General features: G+C 39.7%; 1 protein-coding gene across 1 annotated transcript in view; it reads right to left on the reverse strand.

The window, feature by feature from the left end:
* gk (glycerol kinase) overlaps nucleotides 1–20,756 on the reverse strand; it is a 98,407-nt gene that overhangs the window by 17,383 nt on the left and 60,268 nt on the right. Inside the window, exons 11-17 of the mRNA XM_060833522.1 lie at nucleotides 20,334–20,376; nucleotides 20,008–20,088; nucleotides 16,324–16,402; nucleotides 12,587–12,683; nucleotides 11,522–11,606; nucleotides 10,083–10,203; nucleotides 8,912–9,055 (exon numbers count right to left, since the gene is read on the reverse strand). Of these exons, the coding sequence (XP_060689505.1) occupies nucleotides 8,912–9,055; nucleotides 10,083–10,203; nucleotides 11,522–11,606; nucleotides 12,587–12,683; nucleotides 16,324–16,402; nucleotides 20,008–20,088; nucleotides 20,334–20,376 (650 nt within the window). The remainder of the gene's footprint in view (nucleotides 1–8,911; nucleotides 9,056–10,082; nucleotides 10,204–11,521; nucleotides 11,607–12,586; nucleotides 12,684–16,323; nucleotides 16,403–20,007; nucleotides 20,089–20,333; nucleotides 20,377–20,756) is intronic.

Genomic DNA, 20,756 nt, shown 5'->3' on the forward strand with positions numbered 1-20,756 from the left:
ATCCACACCCCTGAAATAGAGTCATAGAGATGTACAACATGGATACAGACCCTTCAGTCCAACCCATCCACGCCAACCATATATCCCAACCTGTCAGCACCCGGCCCATACTCCTCCAAACCTTTCCTATTCACGTACCCTTCCTATTCATTTACCCATCCAAATGCCTTTTAAATGTCGCAATTGTACCAGCCTCCACCACTTCCTCTGGCAGCTCATTCCATTCACATGCCATCCTCTGTGTGAAAAGGTTGCCTCTTCGGTCTGTTTTATATCTTTCCCCTCTCACCCTAAACCTATGCCCTCTTGTTCTGGACACCTCAACCCGAGGGAAAATACTTTGTCTATTTATCCTATCCATGCCCCTCATAATTTTGTAAACCTCTGTAAGATCACTCCTCAACCTCCGATGCTCCAGGGAAAACAGCCCCAGCCTGTTCAGCCTCTCCCTATAACTCAAATCCTCCAACCCTGGGAACATCCTTGTAGATCTTTTCTGAACTCTTTCAAGTTTCACAACATCTTTCAGATAGGAAGGAGACTAGAATTGCACACAATATTCCATTAGTGGTCTAACCAATGTCCTGTACAGCCGCAACATGACCTCCCAACTCCTGTACTCAATACTCTGACCAAGAAAATAAAGCATATCAAACGCCTTCTTTACAACCCTATCTACCTGCATCTGCTCTTTCAAGGAGCTATGAACCTGCACTCCAAGGTCTCTTTGTTCAGCAACACTCCCCAGGACCTTACCATTAAGTGTATAAGTCCTGCTAAGATTTGCTTTCCCAAAATGCAGCACCTCACATTTATCTGAATTAAACTCCATCTGCCACTTCTCAGCCCATTGGCCCATCTGGTCAAGATCCTGTTGTAATATGAGGTAACCCTTTTCACTGTCCACTACACCTCCAATTTTGGTGTCTTCTGCAAACTTACTAACTGTACCTCTTATGCTCGCATCCAAATCATTTATGTTAATGACAAAAAGTAGAGGACTCAGCAGTGATCCTTGCGGCACTCCACTGTTCACAGGCCTCCAGTCTGAAAAACAACCTCCACCAACACCCTCTGTCTTCTACCTTTGGGCCAGTTCTGTATCCAAATGGCTAGTTCTCCCTGTATTCCATGAGATCTAACCTTTCTAACCAGTCTCCCATGGGGAACCTTGTCGAACGCCTTACTGAAGTCCATATAGATCACATCCACCGCTCTGCCCTCATCAATCCTCTGTTAGTTCTTCAAAAAACTCAATCAATTTCCCACGCACAAAGCCATGTTGACTATCCCTAATCAGTCCTTGCCTTTCCAAATACATGTACATCCTGTCCCTCAGGATTCCCTCCAAAACGTTGCCCACCACCGATGTCAGGCTCGCTGGACTATAGTTCCCTGGCTTGTCCTTACCACCCTTCTTAAACAATGGCACCATGTTAGCCAACTTCCAGTCTTCTGGCACCTCACCTGTGACTATAGATGATACAAATATCTCAGCAAGAGGCTCAGCAATCACTTCTCTAGCTTCCCACAGAGTTCCAGGGTACATCTGATCAGGTCCTGGGGATTTATCCACCTTTATGCGTTTCAAGATATCCAGCACTTCCTCCTCTGTAATATGGCCATTTTGCAAGGTGTCATCATCTATTTCCCTACATTCTATATCTTCCATATCCTTTTCCACAATAAATACTGATGCAAAATACTCGTTTATATCTACCCCATTTTCTGCAGCTCAATGCAAAGGCCGCCTTGCTGATCTTTGAGGGGCCCTATTCTCTCCCTAGTTACGCTTTTGTCCTTAATGTATTTGTAAAAACTCTTTGGATTCTCCTTAATTCTATTTGTCAAAGCTATCTCCTGTCCCCTTTTGCCTTCCTGATTTCCCTCTTAAATATACTCCTACTGCCTCTATACTCTCTAAGGATTCACTCGATCTATCCTGTCTATACCTGACATATGCTTCATAGAACATAGAACAATACAGCACAGAACAGGCCCTTCGGCCCACGATATTGTGCCGAACATTTGTCCTAGCTTAAGCACCTATTCATGTACCTATCCAATTACCGCTTAAACGTCACCAATGAAAGGCTTCCTTCTTTTTCTTAACCAAACCCTTAGTTTCTTTAGTTGAAAATGTGTTGCTGGTTAAAGCACAGCAGGTTAGGCAGCATCCAAGGAATAGGAAATTCGACGTTTCGGACATAAGCCCTGATGAAGGGCTTATGCCCGAAACGTCGAATTTCCTATTCCTTGGATGCTGCCTAACCTGCTGTGCTTTAACCAGCAACACATTTTCAACTGTGATCTCCAGCATCTGCAGACCTCACTTTTTACCCTTAGTTTCTTTAGTCATCCAGCATTCTCTATACCCACCAGCCTTCCCTTTCACCCTAACAGGAATATACTTTCTTTGGATTCTCGTTATCTCATTCCTGAAGGCTTCCCATTTTCCAGCTGACCCTTTACCTGTGAACATCTGCGCCCAATCAGCTTTTGAATGTTCTTGGTAAAAACAATGACTGCAGATGCTGGAAACCAGATTCTGGATCAGTGGTACTGGAAGAGCACAGTAGTTCAGGCAGCATTCAAAGTGCAGCGAAGTCGACGTTTTGGGCAAAAGCTCTTCATCAGGTTTATTCCTTGAAGGGCTTTTGCCCGAAACGTCAATTTCGCTGCACTTTGGATGTTACCTGAACTGATGTGCTCTTCCAGCACCACTAATCCAGAATTTTGAATGTTCTTGCCTAATACCGTCAAAATGAGCCTTTCTCCAATTTAGAATTCAACTTTTAGATCTGGTCTATCCTTTTCCATCACTATTTTAAATCTAATGGAATTATGGTCACTGGCCTCAAAGTGCTCCCCCACTGACACCTCAGTCACCTGCTCTTCCTTATTTCCTAACAGCAGATCAAGTTTTGCACCTTCTCTAGTCGGAACATCCAAATACTGAATCAGAAAATTTTCTTGTACACACTTAATAAATTCCTCTCCATCTAACCCCTTAACACTATTAAAAATCACACAACACCAGGTTATAGTTCAACAGGTTTAATTGGAAGCACACCAGCTTTCGGAGCGACGCTCCTTCATCAGGTGAAAGCTAGTGTGCTTCCAATTAAACCTGTTGGACTATAGCCTGGTGTTGTGTGATTTTTTAACTTTGTACATCCCAGTCCAACACCGGCATCTCCAAATCTTAACACTATGGCAGTCCCAATCGATGTTTGGAAAGTTAAAATCCCCTACCATAACCACCCTACTATTCTTACAGATAGTAAGATCTCCTTACAAGTTTGTTTCTCAATTTCACTCTGACTATTAGGATGTCTATAATACAATCCCAATAAGGTGAACATCCCTTTCTTATTTCTCAGTTCCACCCAATAACTTCCCTGGATATATTTCCAGGAATATCCTCCTTCAGTACAGCTGTAATACTATCCCTTGTCAAAAACGCCACTCTCCCTCCTCTCTTGCATCCCTTTCTATCCTTCCTGTAGCATTTGTATCCTGGAACATTAAGCTGCCAGTCCTGCCCATCCCTGAGCCATGCTCCTGTAATTGCTATGATATCCCAGTCCCATGTTCCTAACCATGCCCCGAGTTCATCTGCCTTCCTTGTTAGGCCCCTTGCATTGAAATAAATGTAGTTTATTAGTCCTACCCTGTCCCTGCCTGCCCTGACTGTTTGACTCTCTACTGCTCTCAACTGTACCAGTATCAGATTGATCTCTTTCGTCACTGTCTCCCCACCCCCCCCATCTTACTAGTCTAAATCCTCCCAAGCAGCTCTAGCAAATCTCCATGGCAGTATACTGGTCTCCTTCCAATTAAGGTGCAATCTGTCCTTCTTGTACAGGTCACTTCTACCCCAAAAGAGATTCCAATGATCCAAAAATGTGAACCTTCTCCCATACACCAGTTCTTCAACCACGCATTCATCTGTTCTATTCTCCTATTCCTGCCCTCACTAGCTCATAGCACTGGGATTAATCCAGATGTTACTACTCTCAAGGACCTCCTTTTTAAATTCCTGCCTAACTCTCTGTAATCATCCTTCAGCATCTCAACCTTTTCCTTTTCTAGATCATTGGTTCCAATGTGGACAATGACTTCTTCTGGTCCCTCTCCCCCTTGAGAACATTCTGCACCCTCTCTGAGACATCCTTGATCCTGGCACCAGGGAAGCAACACACCATTCTGATTTTTTGCTGCTGGCCACAGAAACGTCTATCTGTACCTTGGACTAGAGAATCCCCTAGAACACAATTGATGACTTGGAATCTGACGTGTCCCTCGTTGCATTCGAGCCAGTCTCAATACCAAACACTTGGCTGTTCATGCTACGTTCCCCTGAGAATCCATCACCCCCTACATTTTCCAAAACAGCATACTTGTTTGAAGTTGGTATAGCCACAGAACACACCTGCAGTAGGCATCTACCTCTCTTACCTTTCCTGGAGTTAACCCACCTAGGTGACTGTATCTGAGACTTCCCCCCCCCCCCTACTTCCTATAACTTCCATCCATCACATACTGTTGCTGTTGCAAATTCCTCATTGCTTCTGTCTCTCCAACCGATCCATTCAATCTGTTAAGATTAGCAACCTACCATTTATTGCAGGTATAACCCGCAGAAACCCTTAAACTCTCTTTTAACTCCCACATCTGCCAAGAAACACATATCACTCTACTAAAGGCCATTTTTGCTCCTTCACAATCTGAAAATAACACCATCTTATTCCTCTACTAAACATTGCCCCAGGTTAGATTAATAGTTACGACTTATATTTTAAGTTTAATCAAGAGACATATCTCAAAAAACATATCATCAAAAAAAAAACCCACTCTACTCACTACTGCAGAGTTTCTGTAGGCCACTTAAAACAATTAACTTATCTGATTCTGTGCTGTGAACTTCGCCCAAATAGTTCCTCCAAGATCAGTTGTGAATTTCACTGTTTGTTAATTTTCCCAGACGCACTCCGATGTCCAGCGATACATGAATTCAAACAGCAAAGGCAGTAACTGCGCAGGTTCATTTTGGTGTCAGTTTCTTTTTTTTTCTCTCTCTCTCTCTCTCTCTCTCCTGCACTGACCTCACCATCTGCTTCCTTTGTCTGTTCTTATAAAACTGTTGTTGTTTTGATTTTTTTTTTCTGAAGTTCCAAGACAATGCAATTGCATGTAAAACAGTAATTGCTGCTCCTTGAATTTGAGGAAATCACCTCCAACACCTAAGATACCTCAAAAAAGGAGCAGCTGTTACAGCCAGAAATTTTTCCCATCCTCCATCTTGGAAATCCCAAACCTTGCACTAATCTAAAGTCCCACTGGTCCTGACACCTAACTTCTCGCATTTAGCCTGAAGCCCCAAGACTCAAAAAGCCTCCAGCCGCGCAAATGGCCTGGACACTACCTTCACTCGTCTGTTCTGACAAGTCCTTACCCCCAACTGTTGATATGCCCCCAACCCCCACCTCTGCCAGCCCTGACACACACATCCCCAAACTACCCTAAACACCCCATCCCTTATCTGCCACCATTACCCACCCTACTCTCACACTACTGCCACCCTAGGCCCGCACTTAGCTTTACCCTTTCCCAGCGGCTATCAAAGTTTCTGGATCTGCTATTAGGCATTAAAATCCGAGAACAGGGTACAGCAAACTTTTTATTAACCAACATCTATGGGACCAGGAGTGTGCTGACTGATCAAACATTGTGGTTGATCAAAAGATTCACATACTACCTAATAGAAATAAAATGCAGGAGTATACACATCACAGTTATACTTTATTTACAGCATAAATCACTTAAATAATAATGCAACTTTGCCTTAAATAAAACTTAGACCAGAAGACATAGGAGCAGAAATTAGACCATTCAATCATGCCTTGATCCCTTTGATACTCAAGACCTAGCTATCTCATCTTAAATATACTCAATGACCTAGCTTCCACTGTCTTCTGTAGCAATGAATTCCATTGCTTCACCACTCTCTCGCTGAAGTTTCTCCTTATCTCAGTTCTGAAAGGTCTTCCCTTTACTCAAAGGCTGTGCCCTCAGGATCTAGTCTCTCCTACCAATGGAAACTCTGTCCAGGCCATTCAGTATTCTGTATGTTTCAATTAGATTCCCGCTCATCCTTCTAAACTCTGAGTATAGACCCAGAGTCCTCAAATGTCCTTACTGGTTAAAGCTTTATATCACTGGGACCATTCTTGTGCACCTCCTCTGAACACACTCTTGGGCAAGTGCATCCTTCCTGAGATATGGGGCCAAAAACTACGTATAATACTCCAAATGTGATCTGATAAAAACCTTTAAAGAGGCTCAGAAGTACATCCCTGCTTTTATATTCAAGTCCTCTCAAAATAAATGCCATCATTGCATTTGCTTTCATAACTACTGACTCAACCTGCAAGTTTACCTTGAGAGAATCCTTGGCTAGAACTTTTAAATCTCTTTGTACTTCAGACTTCTGAATTTTCTCACCATTTAGAAAATAGTCCATGCCTCTATTCTTCCTACCAAAGTGCATGACCGCACACTTTCTCACATTGTACTCCGTCTGCCACTTCTTTGCTATCCAAATCCTCTGCAGCCTCCCTGCCTCCACAATGCTACTTGACCCTCTACCTATCTTTGTATCATCTGCAAACCTAGCCACAATGCCCTCAGTTCCTTCATCTAAATCATTAATGTATGAAGTGAAAAGTTGTGGTCCCAACACTGAGCCTTGTGGAACACCACTTGTCACTGGATGCCATCCTGAAAAGAACCCTTCTATTCCCACCCTCTGCTTTCTGCCAGACAGCTAAGCTTCTATCCATGTCAGCACCTTGCCTCTAACACCATGGTCCCTTATCTTATGTAATAGCCTCTTGTGTGGCACCTTGTCTAAGGCCTTCTTGAAGTCTAGGTATATAACATCCATTGGTCTCCTTGGTCTAACCTGCTCATTAGTTCTTCAAAGAATTCTAGCAGATTTGTCAGGCATGACCTCTCCTTGCCTACTTTGCCCTATTCAGAAATCTCATCCTTTACAATGGATTCCAGGATCTTACCTATGACTGAGGTTAGGCTCATTGGTCTGTAATTTCCTATCTTGTGCCTTACTCCCTTTTTAGGGAGTGTCACATTAGAAATTTTCCAGTCCTCCGGGACCCTCCCTGATTCAAGCGATTCCTGAAAGATCACCACAAATGCATTCAGCTATCTCCCTTAGAACTCTGGGTTGTATTTCTTCTGGTCCAGGTAATTTATCCATCTTCAGGCCATTCTACTTGGTGATGGCCACCATATGTAACTGTGCTCCCTCACTCTCTTGAATTTTTGGGATATTAATCATGTTTTCCACTGTGAAGACTGATATGAAGTAATTATTCAAATCCTCAGCCATTTTCCAGTGACCCAATGTCCACTTTTGCCTTTCTGTTGCCCTTTATGTATCTAAAGAAACTCTTACAGTCTTCCTTTATATTACTGGCTAGCTTACCCTCATATTTAATCTTCTCCTTCTTTATTTCTTTTTTTTTGTTCCTCTGTTGATCTTTGTAAGATTTTGGTTTTCCACTGCCAGTCGCACACTACGTGCTTTCATTTACTTTTATGCTATCCTTGACTTCTCTCATTAGTCATGATTGCCTCACCTTCCCTGTACCATGCTTCTTTCTCCTTGGGATTAATCTCTGCTGTATCTCCTGAATTACTCCCAGAAACTCCTGCCATTGCTGTTCCACTGTCTTTCCTGCTAGGTTCCTCTCTCCGTCATTTCTACCCAGCTCCTCCCTTATGCCTCTGTAGTTGCTTTATTCAGCTGTAATACCATCTTCTCCCTCTCTAATTGCAGAGTAAATTCAATCATATTATGATCACTGTTCATAAGGGTTCCTTCACGTTAAGCTTCCTTATCAAATCTGCCTCACTGCACAACACTAAACCCAGCTAGTAGGCTCCACAAACTACTCCAAAAAGCCATCTCATCGATATTCCACACATTCCTTTTCTTGCAATCCACTTTCCCAGTCCACCTGCATATAGAAATCCCTCATGATTACTGTAACTTTGTCTTTCTTACACATCTTTTCTATCTTCTAGTCCATCTTGCGTTCCAGCTCCTGAATACTGTTTGGAGACCTGTACATAACTCCAACAATGTTTTTTTTTAACCTTTTTTGCGGTTCCTCAATTCTACCCACACACATTCAACACCATCTGACCTACTTTGTTTCTTTCTATTGATTTAATTGCATTTCTTACTAAGAAGTCAACCCCACCCCCCTCTACCCACCTGCCTTTTTGGTAGGATGTATATCCTTGAATATTCAGCTCCCAATCCTGATCTCCTTGCAGCTATGTCTCTGTGATGCCCACTATGTCATACTTGCCAATTTTGATCTGTGCCGCAAGCTCATTTACCAGCAGACAGCATTCTCACTTGCATCCTCATCTGATTATTCAGACATTGTGGGGGTCATGATACTACAGTAAACTTCTGGTATTTGGTGTACATAATCTTTGCCAGTTTATTCAGAGTGCTGGTTCAAACAAAGTTTGCTGTACGGTGATTACTGCAGTAGGTTAGACTTCCCCAGACTACCCTGCAATATTATCAGGGAACTGTGTTGATTTTCACTATGTTTCCTATTTCTGAAGGAGCTGGGATCAAATTTTCAGTTTGAAATGTAGATCTTAATTCTAACATAAAAAAAAGCGTGAACTGGCAATCCAACTGTGACTGTCAATCTTCAGAATATCCAGTCCACTATGTTGCTGGTTACATTTAAGGAACAATGATGGGATTATAACTCTCTCACTTTTTGTTAAATGAAAAACCAAAAAAAAATTCAACACATTGAATTTTCTGACAAGTATTTCATAATAAATATTTTCTTACCAGCAGGTTCTATCTGAGGTTCAAATGTCTCCCATACTACTGCTGAGAGATCATCAGGAGATAGACTCCACACGCCAACACCATCTGCAGCGCCAGCTGCCATAGCAGCACCTAAAGCAGTTGTTTCTGCCATAGCTGGCTTTACTGAAACAAACAAAACATCAAATATGTTGCACATGCTTTCTGTATGCTTAGATTACTGCTACATTGTTTGTAAATGTAAGTGCAATCACAAAAGTTATCAGACTTTATTACTATGTGCAGTATATTTTGCATATAGATATCACAAACACTCCTTGTCCAAACAAAAACATAACTTGCAGTGCTTTTCACTGTATTTCAGTATGAATTTAGCACTGTTGGAGTCATTGACCCTCTATCACCACATTCATGTGAAAAAAAAATCTGCTTGAAAAGAGGCAAATTATGTTAACTTTGCAACCCTTAAAAGGGAAACACCACAATATGCCAAGTTCTAATTATTAAGTATGAATTCTGTTTTCAAAATGGGTTAAACCATGTCAATTCTCATACATCCATTAACCCTTTGCTCAATCAGTTACAGTGGTTCCAGTCAAAAATACACCCATCTTCTGATCAGCAGCCAATCAGGAGATCACTTTCCACTGTCACCCATTGAAAATTCTCATTCTCCTCCTTGAAACAGTGACAAAGCTTACCTTTTACCCAGTCCATTTCAATGATCACCTTCCACACACATCCCCCAACAATACATATTACTTCCTTCACATCAAACAATGCTCTTTTGCCCTCACCCCACATGAAAATTCTGCCCCTTCCTGACAATACTTCCACTAGCCCCCTCACGATAGTGATTCCTCTTCACTCCCTTGACAATGCTGCCCCTTTAACCTTTAAATAATGCTTCTCCTTCTTCCTGACAATGTAGCCCCTTCCCCTCCAGGTGATTGAGCTTTATCAGGGCTGGGAAGACTGCTGAGTGCTATATTGGAGAATAGGAAGGATGGTGCTGTGTCGATAGGTGGCTAAAAACTGTCAGGTTGAAGCTCTGGGTAGGTAGGCAAGTTCTGTCCTCAAATGGTTCACTTTTAGACAGAACAAAAGCGCTGAGATTTTATGCTTCTGGAGGAATATTATTCAGTATTTGAGATCAGTTTTTTTTTAAAGGTTTGGAATAGTGCACCCTTACCTACTGGTATACAAAGAACATCTGATTGGAGTTGCATCATTATTTTGTTAGCAGTCATTCCTCCATCTACCTGGAGACTGCTCTGATCGATTCCAGATTCTTTATTCATGGCCTCAAGAAGCTAAAAAAAGCACACACAATGACTAAGCAGTCACAAAAAGTAGTAATAAAAGCACAATTAAGTTAATATTTGTTTTTGTTGTCCTTCCAATGTACTCTTTGTTAGCCTCATGCAATAAAAAATGTTATGAAATAAATGAAACTTCAACAGTATTAGTGTGCACATTATACATAATCTAAATTAAATTTGATTGGAAATGGTAATTTTTAAGATTAAATGGTCATTCCCAATATTGAGTTTACAACAGAATGCAGTTTAGACAACTAAGTGCTAATTTCACCATCCACACTTCATTCAAGTATGGCTTCCATTGTTAACATGGAATGACTCCAATTACCTTGTCGTGTTTAAAATTTTAACACCGTTTTAAGAACTGGTTTCATTACAAATGCCAGAAAAGTATGGAACTAATGCACAGGAGCTAAAATACATATGGGGAGCAAATTGTAAAATATTTGGGATAAGAAGGAATCGGGAGTGACAATAATTTTCAGAAACTTGGCTTCATTTCTTTGGGAGTTGGAGGTAAACTTTCCCTTTTTTTTCCAACTAAAAAGACCCAGTTATTTTTTGAAGTTCTGCCAGGATATTGTAAACTGAGGTGTCTTCAATCCAATTGAGATCAATTATAAATACTTTTATGTGGTGAACCATAGACACTTGCTGTCATTATACTTTCTTCGTTTCTTACAGACTTGACCTGTGCCAGAAAGTGATAGTGATACTTCTTTAAGAAAATGCTTTGCAAGCTGATTCGGTTATGATTTCTATGGACTCTCCACTCTATTAAAGTCCATTAATATAAATTACACAGACTATGGATTCATGAATAAAGGCCAAATAGCTATTCTTTAAATTCTCAACTTCAGTCTATCTCAAAACTAAACAAACAACTTAAAACAGAACTTTATAAAACTTGACGTTCCTAAGCTTTTCTGGGTTTGGATACTTCAGACTAACATTTGTCACCATCAGCACTGATGCTTTGGTCTTGGACTATAGGTGTGAATTCATTGCATTTTCTCTCCAATAAAATTACCTGCTTTCTCCCTTTACTCACTATTGCCTAAACTACCCGCTCGTCTGGCAAAAGAATTCTGAACAGGATATACAATCCCTTCATTCAATTTTCCCCTAAATGATAGTCCCAAAACATAACAGTCTCACAAAAGGCTTTTCTCATCAGTGATGGAAGAACTTATCAGCAGAACTATAAAACAGCAGTTAGCAAAAACCCCTCAACTACATTTAATGATTCTGACCACGACAATTTTGTAAAATAAAGTTAAACTTCAATCTAGAGTACCCATTAGCTTACCTCACGGGTTTGAAAGGCAACAGCTTCTAGTGCAGCAAATGCAATATGATTTCTATTTGTATACTGGGTAATGCCACATATTATTCTACAGGAAAGGAAAAATAAGGTAAAGTAAATATGCAGATACTATTTGCATGGCATAAAAGGTATCAATATTCTACGATTTAGAAGAAATTATTATTGAATAGATTTATTTATCAACATTTACCATTAATTATTAAGGAGTCTGTTCCCTATGTAAATCAACATATTTTGAGGTGGTGAACAATTTTCACCTCAATACCTAATCACTTTGTGTATTTACTAGATAACTGCAGTTGGGGTACAGCAAACTATTTTAGCAACAGAACTAACTACTTGAAATTCTATGACGTATTTCAAAGCTGAAAATCTGTCTATAATATTGGATAACAAGCAGGAGGAGAAGAGGATGCCTGAGAATTTGTGCAAAGTTAGAAGGTTAACGTGGTCAGCTAGGGCATACTGGGGATTAGTTTACCAAGTTTCAAGATATTTACATTTTAATATTCTTACTGTTGAACAATTAGATTTTTGACAGCATATGATTTAGCTAGTCACTTTACTATTAGTATTACTGTACAACTCCAGTATAGTCAATTTGCTTATTCAAAAAAGCGAGAGATTTAAGAAATCATTGTTGATATTACATATTTTTATATTTAAAATAGTGAAATAAGTAGCTATTGTCTTTGGCTAACAAAATAAAAGTTATTAAACAGTGATTACAGATTTAAATCAGAATCAACAAAGCATGTAAATCTGATTTAAAATTATAGATTAGACATTTTTAAAAAGTGAGCACTTAATAGAGAATGCCAAAATAACATTCAAAATCATGTACAACTACAGGATCAGAATGTGAAATGTTGCGTACAATCGCACAACAGTATAGGTTCTACAGTACTGAGTACTGACCACAGAAACAGCCAGTGCTTTTCAGAGATCATGACATTGCATTTGCTATTATGTTAAGACTGCTACTGCATACTGAAACCAAATCAATTTACAATGTTTTATGACATTGGTGAAAAAATAAGTTCTTACCCTCTTGCAGTAGTATCCCAATATGGTGCGTATAACCCTGAGAAGGCCGGCACAAAATAGCAACCATGGGAGGAACCCACAGAAGCAGCAAGTTTCTCTGTAAGAAATTGGATAAAAGGTAGCAATAGTTCACGTTGAATAAAAGCAAAAATACAGTTTTCAAATGAAAAATTGAAACTATTTGCTCAAAGTAAGGTTTAAAAATTACTGCCTGTTAAAAGTAATGCTTTGTGATCCTACATTCCTGTGCATTTTCACACCTTTTATTTAGTGTAATAATATCCATATGAAAAATATGCTTCTCTCAAAAATTAGAATCAGCATTAAGCAGAGGCAAGCAATGTGTTCACAAAATTTTCAGTTAGCAGTTCCATTTCATAAGACAAAGGTTTGTGTTTAGAGGTCAATTCTAAAAAAAATTGCTTGTTGTAGGTCAGGGGCCCCACTCCAGAAATTTGGATTTGAAATTGCATGAGCTGTAAACACTTGGCACTGATTTGTGTGCTCCTGCATATAACACAAAACCTGCCACCTCCAGAATAGTTTATTTAACTTATTATTTAAATTATTAAATTATCTGTCAAAGAGAGAATAAATCACAAGATAATGATGGTAGTAAAGGAGGCAGCACATTAGTTATGGGTGACTTTAGTTTTCAAGTAGATTGGGATAATCAAATAGGCAAAGGTATCCATGTGGAAGAATTCAGAGTGTCTACTGGATAATTTCTAGAACAATGTGTTATTGATCCATACAGGGATCAGGCTATTTTGGATGTGGTAATGTAGATGGTAACATTCAAATAAACTATTTCAGAGCAAATGATTCCCCAAAGGATCAGTAACCAAAGAATAGAGAATATAGAAATTTAACATTCAATTTAAGAGGGAGAAATCTGGGTGGGAAACAACAGTGTTAAGTAAGAGTAATTCCATTGATAAAAGCAAATTTGGCTGGATTAGTCTGGGAAAACAAGATTAGCAGAAAAAACAGTTGAGGAACAATTGTAGATACTTGAGAAAATAGTTCATGACTCAAAGTAAAGATATACCACAACAGAAAGGAGGAAAGATTCTATAGAAAGGGGATAGACCGATCATAGTTAACCATGGAAGTTAAGGAAGTAAAAACAAATTGAAAGAAAAAAAAACAACGGACAATGTAGCAGATTAGTGGTAAACCAGAAGATGGACAGTGTTTGCAAAGATTGCCAAACCATAATAAAGGGGGAGTAAAAAGGGAGAAACTAAACAATGAAAGCTAACTAGCAAGTCAGAAAAAATGGACAGATACAGCATCTAAGGAGGAAAAGAGACCAACAAGAACAGAAGCCCCTGAGAGAATGAGGCTGGGAATTTGAAATGGGAGCTAAGAAATGATACTTTGCATCAGCCAGCACAATAGAAGATACTGATAACATTCCAAAAATACTAAATAATCAAGGGGCAAAGAAAGGTAGGAGAGAAAATAAATACAATAATTACTACTGGAGAAAAAAGTGCTAACAAAACTAATGGGGCTAAAGACTGATAAGTCCCCTGGATCTAATGAGATGCATCCAAATATATTAAAGGAAATAACTACATACAGAGTGAACATATTGGTAGCAATCTTCCAGGAATCCTTAGGTTCTGAAAATATTCTGGGGCAGCATGGTGGCTCAGTGATTAGCACTGCTGCCTCACAGCGCCAGGGTTTGATTCCAGCTTTGGGTGACTGTCTATGTGGAGTTTGCACATTCTCCTCATGTCTGCATGGGTTTCCTTTGGGTGCTCCTATTTATTCCCAAAATCCAAAGATGTGCACGTTAGGTGAATTGGCCATGATAAACTGCCCGTAGTTTTCATGAATATGTAGGTTGGGTGCATCAGTCAGGGGTTAAATATCAGGGAATGGGTCTGTGTGGGTTACTCCTTAAAGGATTGGTGTGGACACTTTGGGCGAAGGGCCTGTTCCCACACTGTAGGCATTCTAATTCTAATTCTGATTGCAAAACTGATCATTTAACACGTTTACTTAAAAAGGGAAGGAGATAAAAAACAGTATCTGAGAGACCAGATAGCTTAACAACTGTAATTGGGAAAATGCTACAGTCTCTTATAAAAGGGGGCGGGGGGTAATAGTAAATCATTTGGGAATGTCGAATGTGATCAAGCACAGTCAGCATGGCATTTCAGGGAGAATTAATGCCTGACAAATTTATGATAATTTATTGAAGAGATAAGAAAAAGATAAATAAAGGGGAGCAGTGGATGTAATACATCTAGTTTTTCAGAAGGTATTTAAGAAGGTACCACACATTTGGCGACTTAAGATAAAAGCTCATTCTGTTGGAGATAGTATATTAGCATAGTTAAATTGGCTAACAATTAGAAGATAAAGATAAGGGGGCATTTTCAGGCTGGCAACCTGTAATAGTGGAGTGCCACAGGAATTTGTGCTGGGATCACAATTAGGACAACTAAGAACAGGCAATAAATTCTGGACCAGCTGGCCACATCCATGGTCCATGAGTAAATAAAAAATAAAAACTGACTTTGGATGCTGGAAGCGAATGTACTATGATCAAGCTTTTGGATGACATAAAAATAGATGGGAAGACAAATAGTTCAGGATGACATAAAGAGACTACAGGGGGATAGAGCCAAGTTATTTGCTCAGATATTTGTATCATCAATAGTCACAGGTGAGGTACCAGAAGACTGGAGCCTAGCTAACATGGTACGATTATTTAAGAAAGGTGGTATGGACAAGACAGGGAAACTAGAGACCGCTGAGCCTGAATTGATAACTGAATTATTAGCTAATAAACCATAAATAGACAATTTATCAGGTATTCTTTTGAAACATACTCAGCTGGGGGAAAAGGAAGCAAGAAGTAAAACAGTAATCTAACAGAGACCTTTATAATTATGAATTTTAAACAATCTGGATGCAGGCAGAATGTTTTCACTTTTAGTGAAGACCATAATTATATAGCATGATTAAAAGATAGTCATCAAGAAATTCAATAGGAAATTCAGAAGAAACATGTTCCCCAAAAGGTGCGAATGCCGAACTCATTATCACAGGAAAGTGGTTAAAGTAAGGTAAAGCTATACAAGGCAGTGAGGGATAAGGATATGGAGGATTATGAGGAAAAACTGGAGACTCAATTACAGCATAAATGTTGGTTTGGACTGGTTGGACAGAACTGCCCCTTTTTGTGTTGTTTGTCCCACATAAACATATGGTCCGGAATCTTTCCCATTTCCACACCCCAGCACATAATGGAGTCTTCCTTATGCTTTCCAAACTCACATTTCAGCTTTAATTCTCTTCCTGATCACTTATCTTTCTGCATCTTTTCATGGGGAACTGCTGGCATAATATTGCTCATATGAATTTCTCTTCACCCCTCACTCATTTTAACAAATCTCTCTTTTAGTTTTCTATAATCTCTATCGACCAATACTCTTCTTTATGTTGCTAAATATGTCTCACCTTGGACAACTTCTTAACTCAAACTGCTCTCACCAAATAAAACATGTCGCTGTGGGAATACTTTGGGTCCTTATATTTGGCTTTTGTGGGATGTGTGGAATTGTCTTTGTTGTATTCATAGGTAAAGACCCTCTCTATAACAGAGATTAAGATTTTTTCACAAATACTTGGAATAAATGAAGTGCAGATAAGAGAAACTAAAGCTCCATACAGGGTATAAGTGGAGAGTGTATGAAGCGATAAGGAATACTTGCCAACTTCCTCTGCTGTGGTAATGATATGAAGGTTGTCTCGAAGCCAGCGAACCAAAGCACCACCTATGGCAACTGATCCCTGAACAGACATGAAAATAAAGCAATTGTCAGTGGAGTAACTATGCATTTATGGGATTTAACCTCACTATTTGTGTGAATGATCTCTTAAAAATAACACCACTGGGAAAGATGTGATTTTGTCCATATATCAATTATATTGTACACACAAATTAGAAAGTGATCACTCATCAAATAGAGTAATGAGTGTTGCTTTCTGTCTTGGTCAAGATGAAAAAATAAATTAACTTGCTACCTTGCAACAAAGGCCATTCTTGTAAAGCCCATTAATTTCTATTTAGCTATAATGTCTAATATTTAGTAAACATTCTCTTCAATGACAACAGGAAACCACTGTGGGTAGTCCATTATCCTCTAAATTATTTGAAAAGATATTGTTTTTAACACAGCACATTTTTCAGCAGCCATGTCCTGTGCTCAGTCCAAGGTCACAATAAATATACACACTTAACACATTCCAGACAGTCCAATATTTTGCACATTATATAACATATTACACATGATATTTAATAAAATATTGAATGCAACATGGCAATGAATGCTTGAAATCTGGAAGACAAGAGGCAGTAGTATAATGATTATGGTACAAGAACTTAATGGAGTGGAGTAGAATTGGACCAACACATTTATGGGCTATTTTATTTGAAAATGCAACAAAGTAAATCGAATTAATAAAAGACTTACGTAACAACAAACATAAGACTACCTCTACTGATATATTGACAAACCTTCTGTTCTTGAAATATTTTCACAGTTATAGAGTCACAGAGTCATAGAGATGTACAGCACGGAAACAGACCCTTCGGTCCAACCCATCCATGCCGACCAGATATCCCAACCCAATCTAGTCCCAACTGCCTGCACCTAGCCCATATCCCTCCAAACCTTTCCCATTTTTATACCCATCCAAAAGCCTCTTAAATGTTGCAATTGTACCAGCCTCCACCACTTCCTCTGGCAGCTCATTCCATACACATACCACCCTCTGCATGAAAATGTTGCCCCTTAGGTCTCTTTTATATCTTTCTCCTCTCACTCTAAACCTATGCCTGCTAGTTCTGAACTCCCCGACCCCAGGGAAAAGACTTTACCTATTGACCCTATCCATGCCCCTCATAATTTTGTAAACCTCTATAAGGTCACCCCCCAGCCTCCGACGCTCCAGGGAAAACAGCTCCAGCCTGTTCAGCCTTTTCTGAATTCTAACCCTCATGGATCAACAGTGCTCTGATAGGGTGAATCTCACTGGAGTCAGCCAATTAGGGAATTATATACTGGGTGAGTTACAAAGGCAAGGGTGCCTAAATTGAGGGTCATCAGTAATGGAAGAATAGCATCCCCAATTCCTTAGTGGACATTGCTGAGTGGGCTTGGGGAGCATGAAAATTGAGGTAGTCTTGGAGACTTGCTGAAGATTTAAACATAAGGAGGGATGACAGGTCTTAATGCTGCTGTTTTGTTGGCATGTTTCTCCAAGCCAACTGCTGTGGCCTGGGCCACATCATTTGGACTGTGTGAAAAGATCTGCCACCCTGCCAACCCAAAAAAGGCCCACAAAAGCTAAACTGGCCAACAGCAGACGGCACGGTGGCACAATGGTTAGCACTGCTGCCTCACAGCGCCAGAGACTCAGGCTCAATTCCCACCTCAGTTGACTGACTGTGTGGAGTTTGCACATTCTCCCCGTGTCTGCGTGGGTTTCCTCCGGGTGCTCCGGTTTCCTCCCACAGTCCAAAAATGTGCAGGTTAGGTGAATTGGCCATGCTAAATTGCCCGAAGTGTTGGGGCAGGGATAAATGTTGGGGAATAGGTCTGGGTGGGTTGCGCTTCGGTGGGTCGGTGTGGACTTGTTGGGCCGAAGGGCCTGTTTCCGCACTGTAAGTAATCTAATCTAACAAAAAAGCACCAAAAAAGCACCCAGAATGCCTCAGCAGGGACCAAGCAGACTGACAAGGCAAACTAGACAGTACTTGCAGCAATTCAAACTCCCACTAACAATGTCAGAACATCACAGCTATCCCAAAGCCCTGAGGACAGTTTCACAACCCAGCAATACCAAGCCACACAAAGAGCAGGTCAGACAGAAAGCACAGGCAAGAGCATTGCTCCCAGGACAAGACAATGGAAGCACCTCACCAATTCAGAGGAGACATTAACACCTACTTGTGAAGAGGAAAGGAATCATCGATACTGTCAGGATGTTGCATTGTGTGAAGGAACAGGACATTCATCCGATAACTGTTTTCCAATTAGCATCCTTGTAACTAGATTACTCCATTTCCAGATACGTTGTATTTTCCCCATTTCTAATTAGCCTTACTGTACAAGATTATTATAAAAACTGGTCTCATCCTCAGCTCTGAGCAGAGAATCCTCGATTGCCTGGGCAGACTGTCTGTACTGTTTCAGCTTAGTCAGTTTCTCTTCAGTGATATTGCCGTACTAATCAACTGTTTGTCAATTTCACTTTGAACTTTGCTTTGTGATCTCTAACTTATTTGGAAATTTGTCTGACAGTTTGGCATTAGTCAGCAGGCCCTTTTCTTCCTCTCTCAACAAGGTAAGCGAATCTCACATTTTAAATTTAATCTGATTCATACCTGGCGGCCAGCCCTGCCCAGCGGGTCAGACCAGAGAAAGGTTGGACGACTGCGGAGGGTGACCACAATTCTGACCTGCAGCGAATTGGCTTCAGCTACTGCAGTTTGGAAATTGAGTAATGACTTGGCCTGTGAAGGCAGTCACTTGGCTCTTATAGTGCTGCCAGGACTTGGCCTGTGGAGGTAGTCTGGTAAGCGAATAAATTAATCACCAAATTTAACTATTTGGCAGCCGGCTGCGGCTGCAATTTGGAAATTGAGTAGTGGCTTGGCCTTTTCCCCCATTCTTATTGTACAAGATTATAATAAAAACTGGTCTCATCCTGAACTTTGGGAAGATAATTCTCAACTGCCTGTGCAGACTGTACTGTTTCAGCTTAGTCAGTTTCTCTTCTGCGATATCTCCGTACTGTTAAATGGTTTGTCAATTTCACTTTGAACTGTGCTTTGTGATCTCTAACTTATTTGACAAACTTCTCCGACATGAACTCATGTGGTTCGATAACAGGACGTGAAATTAAGAACTGTTATTTCAGTTACTGCCAGCCTCCATTCTCAGCAAGGTGTCAGTCTGATGCTGAAAGAATCCTAATAGTGTTTGCATCTTGAAACTAAACATGCCCTTAATTGACTATTATTCTTGATGCACAAAACAGTTACATAATTAGCAAATTAATTTCGATATAACTAATTGTGAAGTGACATATTTTGATTGGAAAAATGACAAATCTCCATGACCATCTGAAAAAAAAATGAAATTTTAACTAGACAGATAAGCAAAGGGATCTGGGGATACAGATAAACAATCATTAGAAATAATGATACAGATTAATGAGGCTATAAGAAAGCAAACAAAGCTTTGGGCTGTTTAGAACATAACCAAATGCTGACATTGATCTGTTGGTCAAACGACCTGTTTCTGTGCTGTAATTTCTATGAATGTTATGTATGTAAAAAGGCAAAACTGGAGTTGCATAACGATAAGCTTAACAAAAAGAAAACTTGCCTCTAGAGCATAGATTGCAGGGTTGTTCTTGCCCAGTTTATATGCTAATGTTGTAAGAAGGCCATGTTTGGATATAATAGGCTGTAAAGAATACACTTGTTAGTTCAATCATAAAATAATGTATGGAATTTGTAAAGAAAATTATACATAGGAATGCTTAATTATATTGTCCCACAAACTGAATACATCAGATTTTAGCCACTGAAGTTATTAACATAGAACACTTAGGTTAACATTTTATTCAGTTTCTTGCTCACAATTTTACAAAGGAAACAATGCACTTTACTTCCGCCCAAAACTGAGATAGTAAACAGGGACAGACTCACCTTCTCGCCTGTATTACTAAGGAGGAAACAACCTGTTCCATATCTGGAATGAAACAGACGATATACTTGCAACAAATTAAATAAGTAAGTACATTTGAACAGTGCCAATATGAAGGAACATGTTGATATCATATAACATAATCATCAACTGTTCTTTATTTCAATGGTAAGAGAACATTCTGCTCTTCTTTGAATTGTTAACAAGACTTCAATTTAACATCTCATTGAAAAGATAGCAACTCTAACAAGAGAATGCATCCCGGAAATTCTGATATCTTTTGTGCATGTGATAAAGCCAAATAGCAGTCAGCATGGAAGAAGAATAAGTTTTCTGTAACACAAGTGTTTTACTACAACATAGTTTGTAAGAAAATGAAAATTGTGAATAGATATTGAGAAACGATGAAAAAGCAGAAATCTAGG

Source organism: Hemiscyllium ocellatum, chromosome 12 (assembly GCF_020745735.1).
Source record: "Hemiscyllium ocellatum isolate sHemOce1 chromosome 12, sHemOce1.pat.X.cur, whole genome shotgun sequence".
Classification (NCBI taxonomy): domain Eukaryota; kingdom Metazoa; phylum Chordata; class Chondrichthyes; order Orectolobiformes; family Hemiscylliidae; genus Hemiscyllium; species Hemiscyllium ocellatum.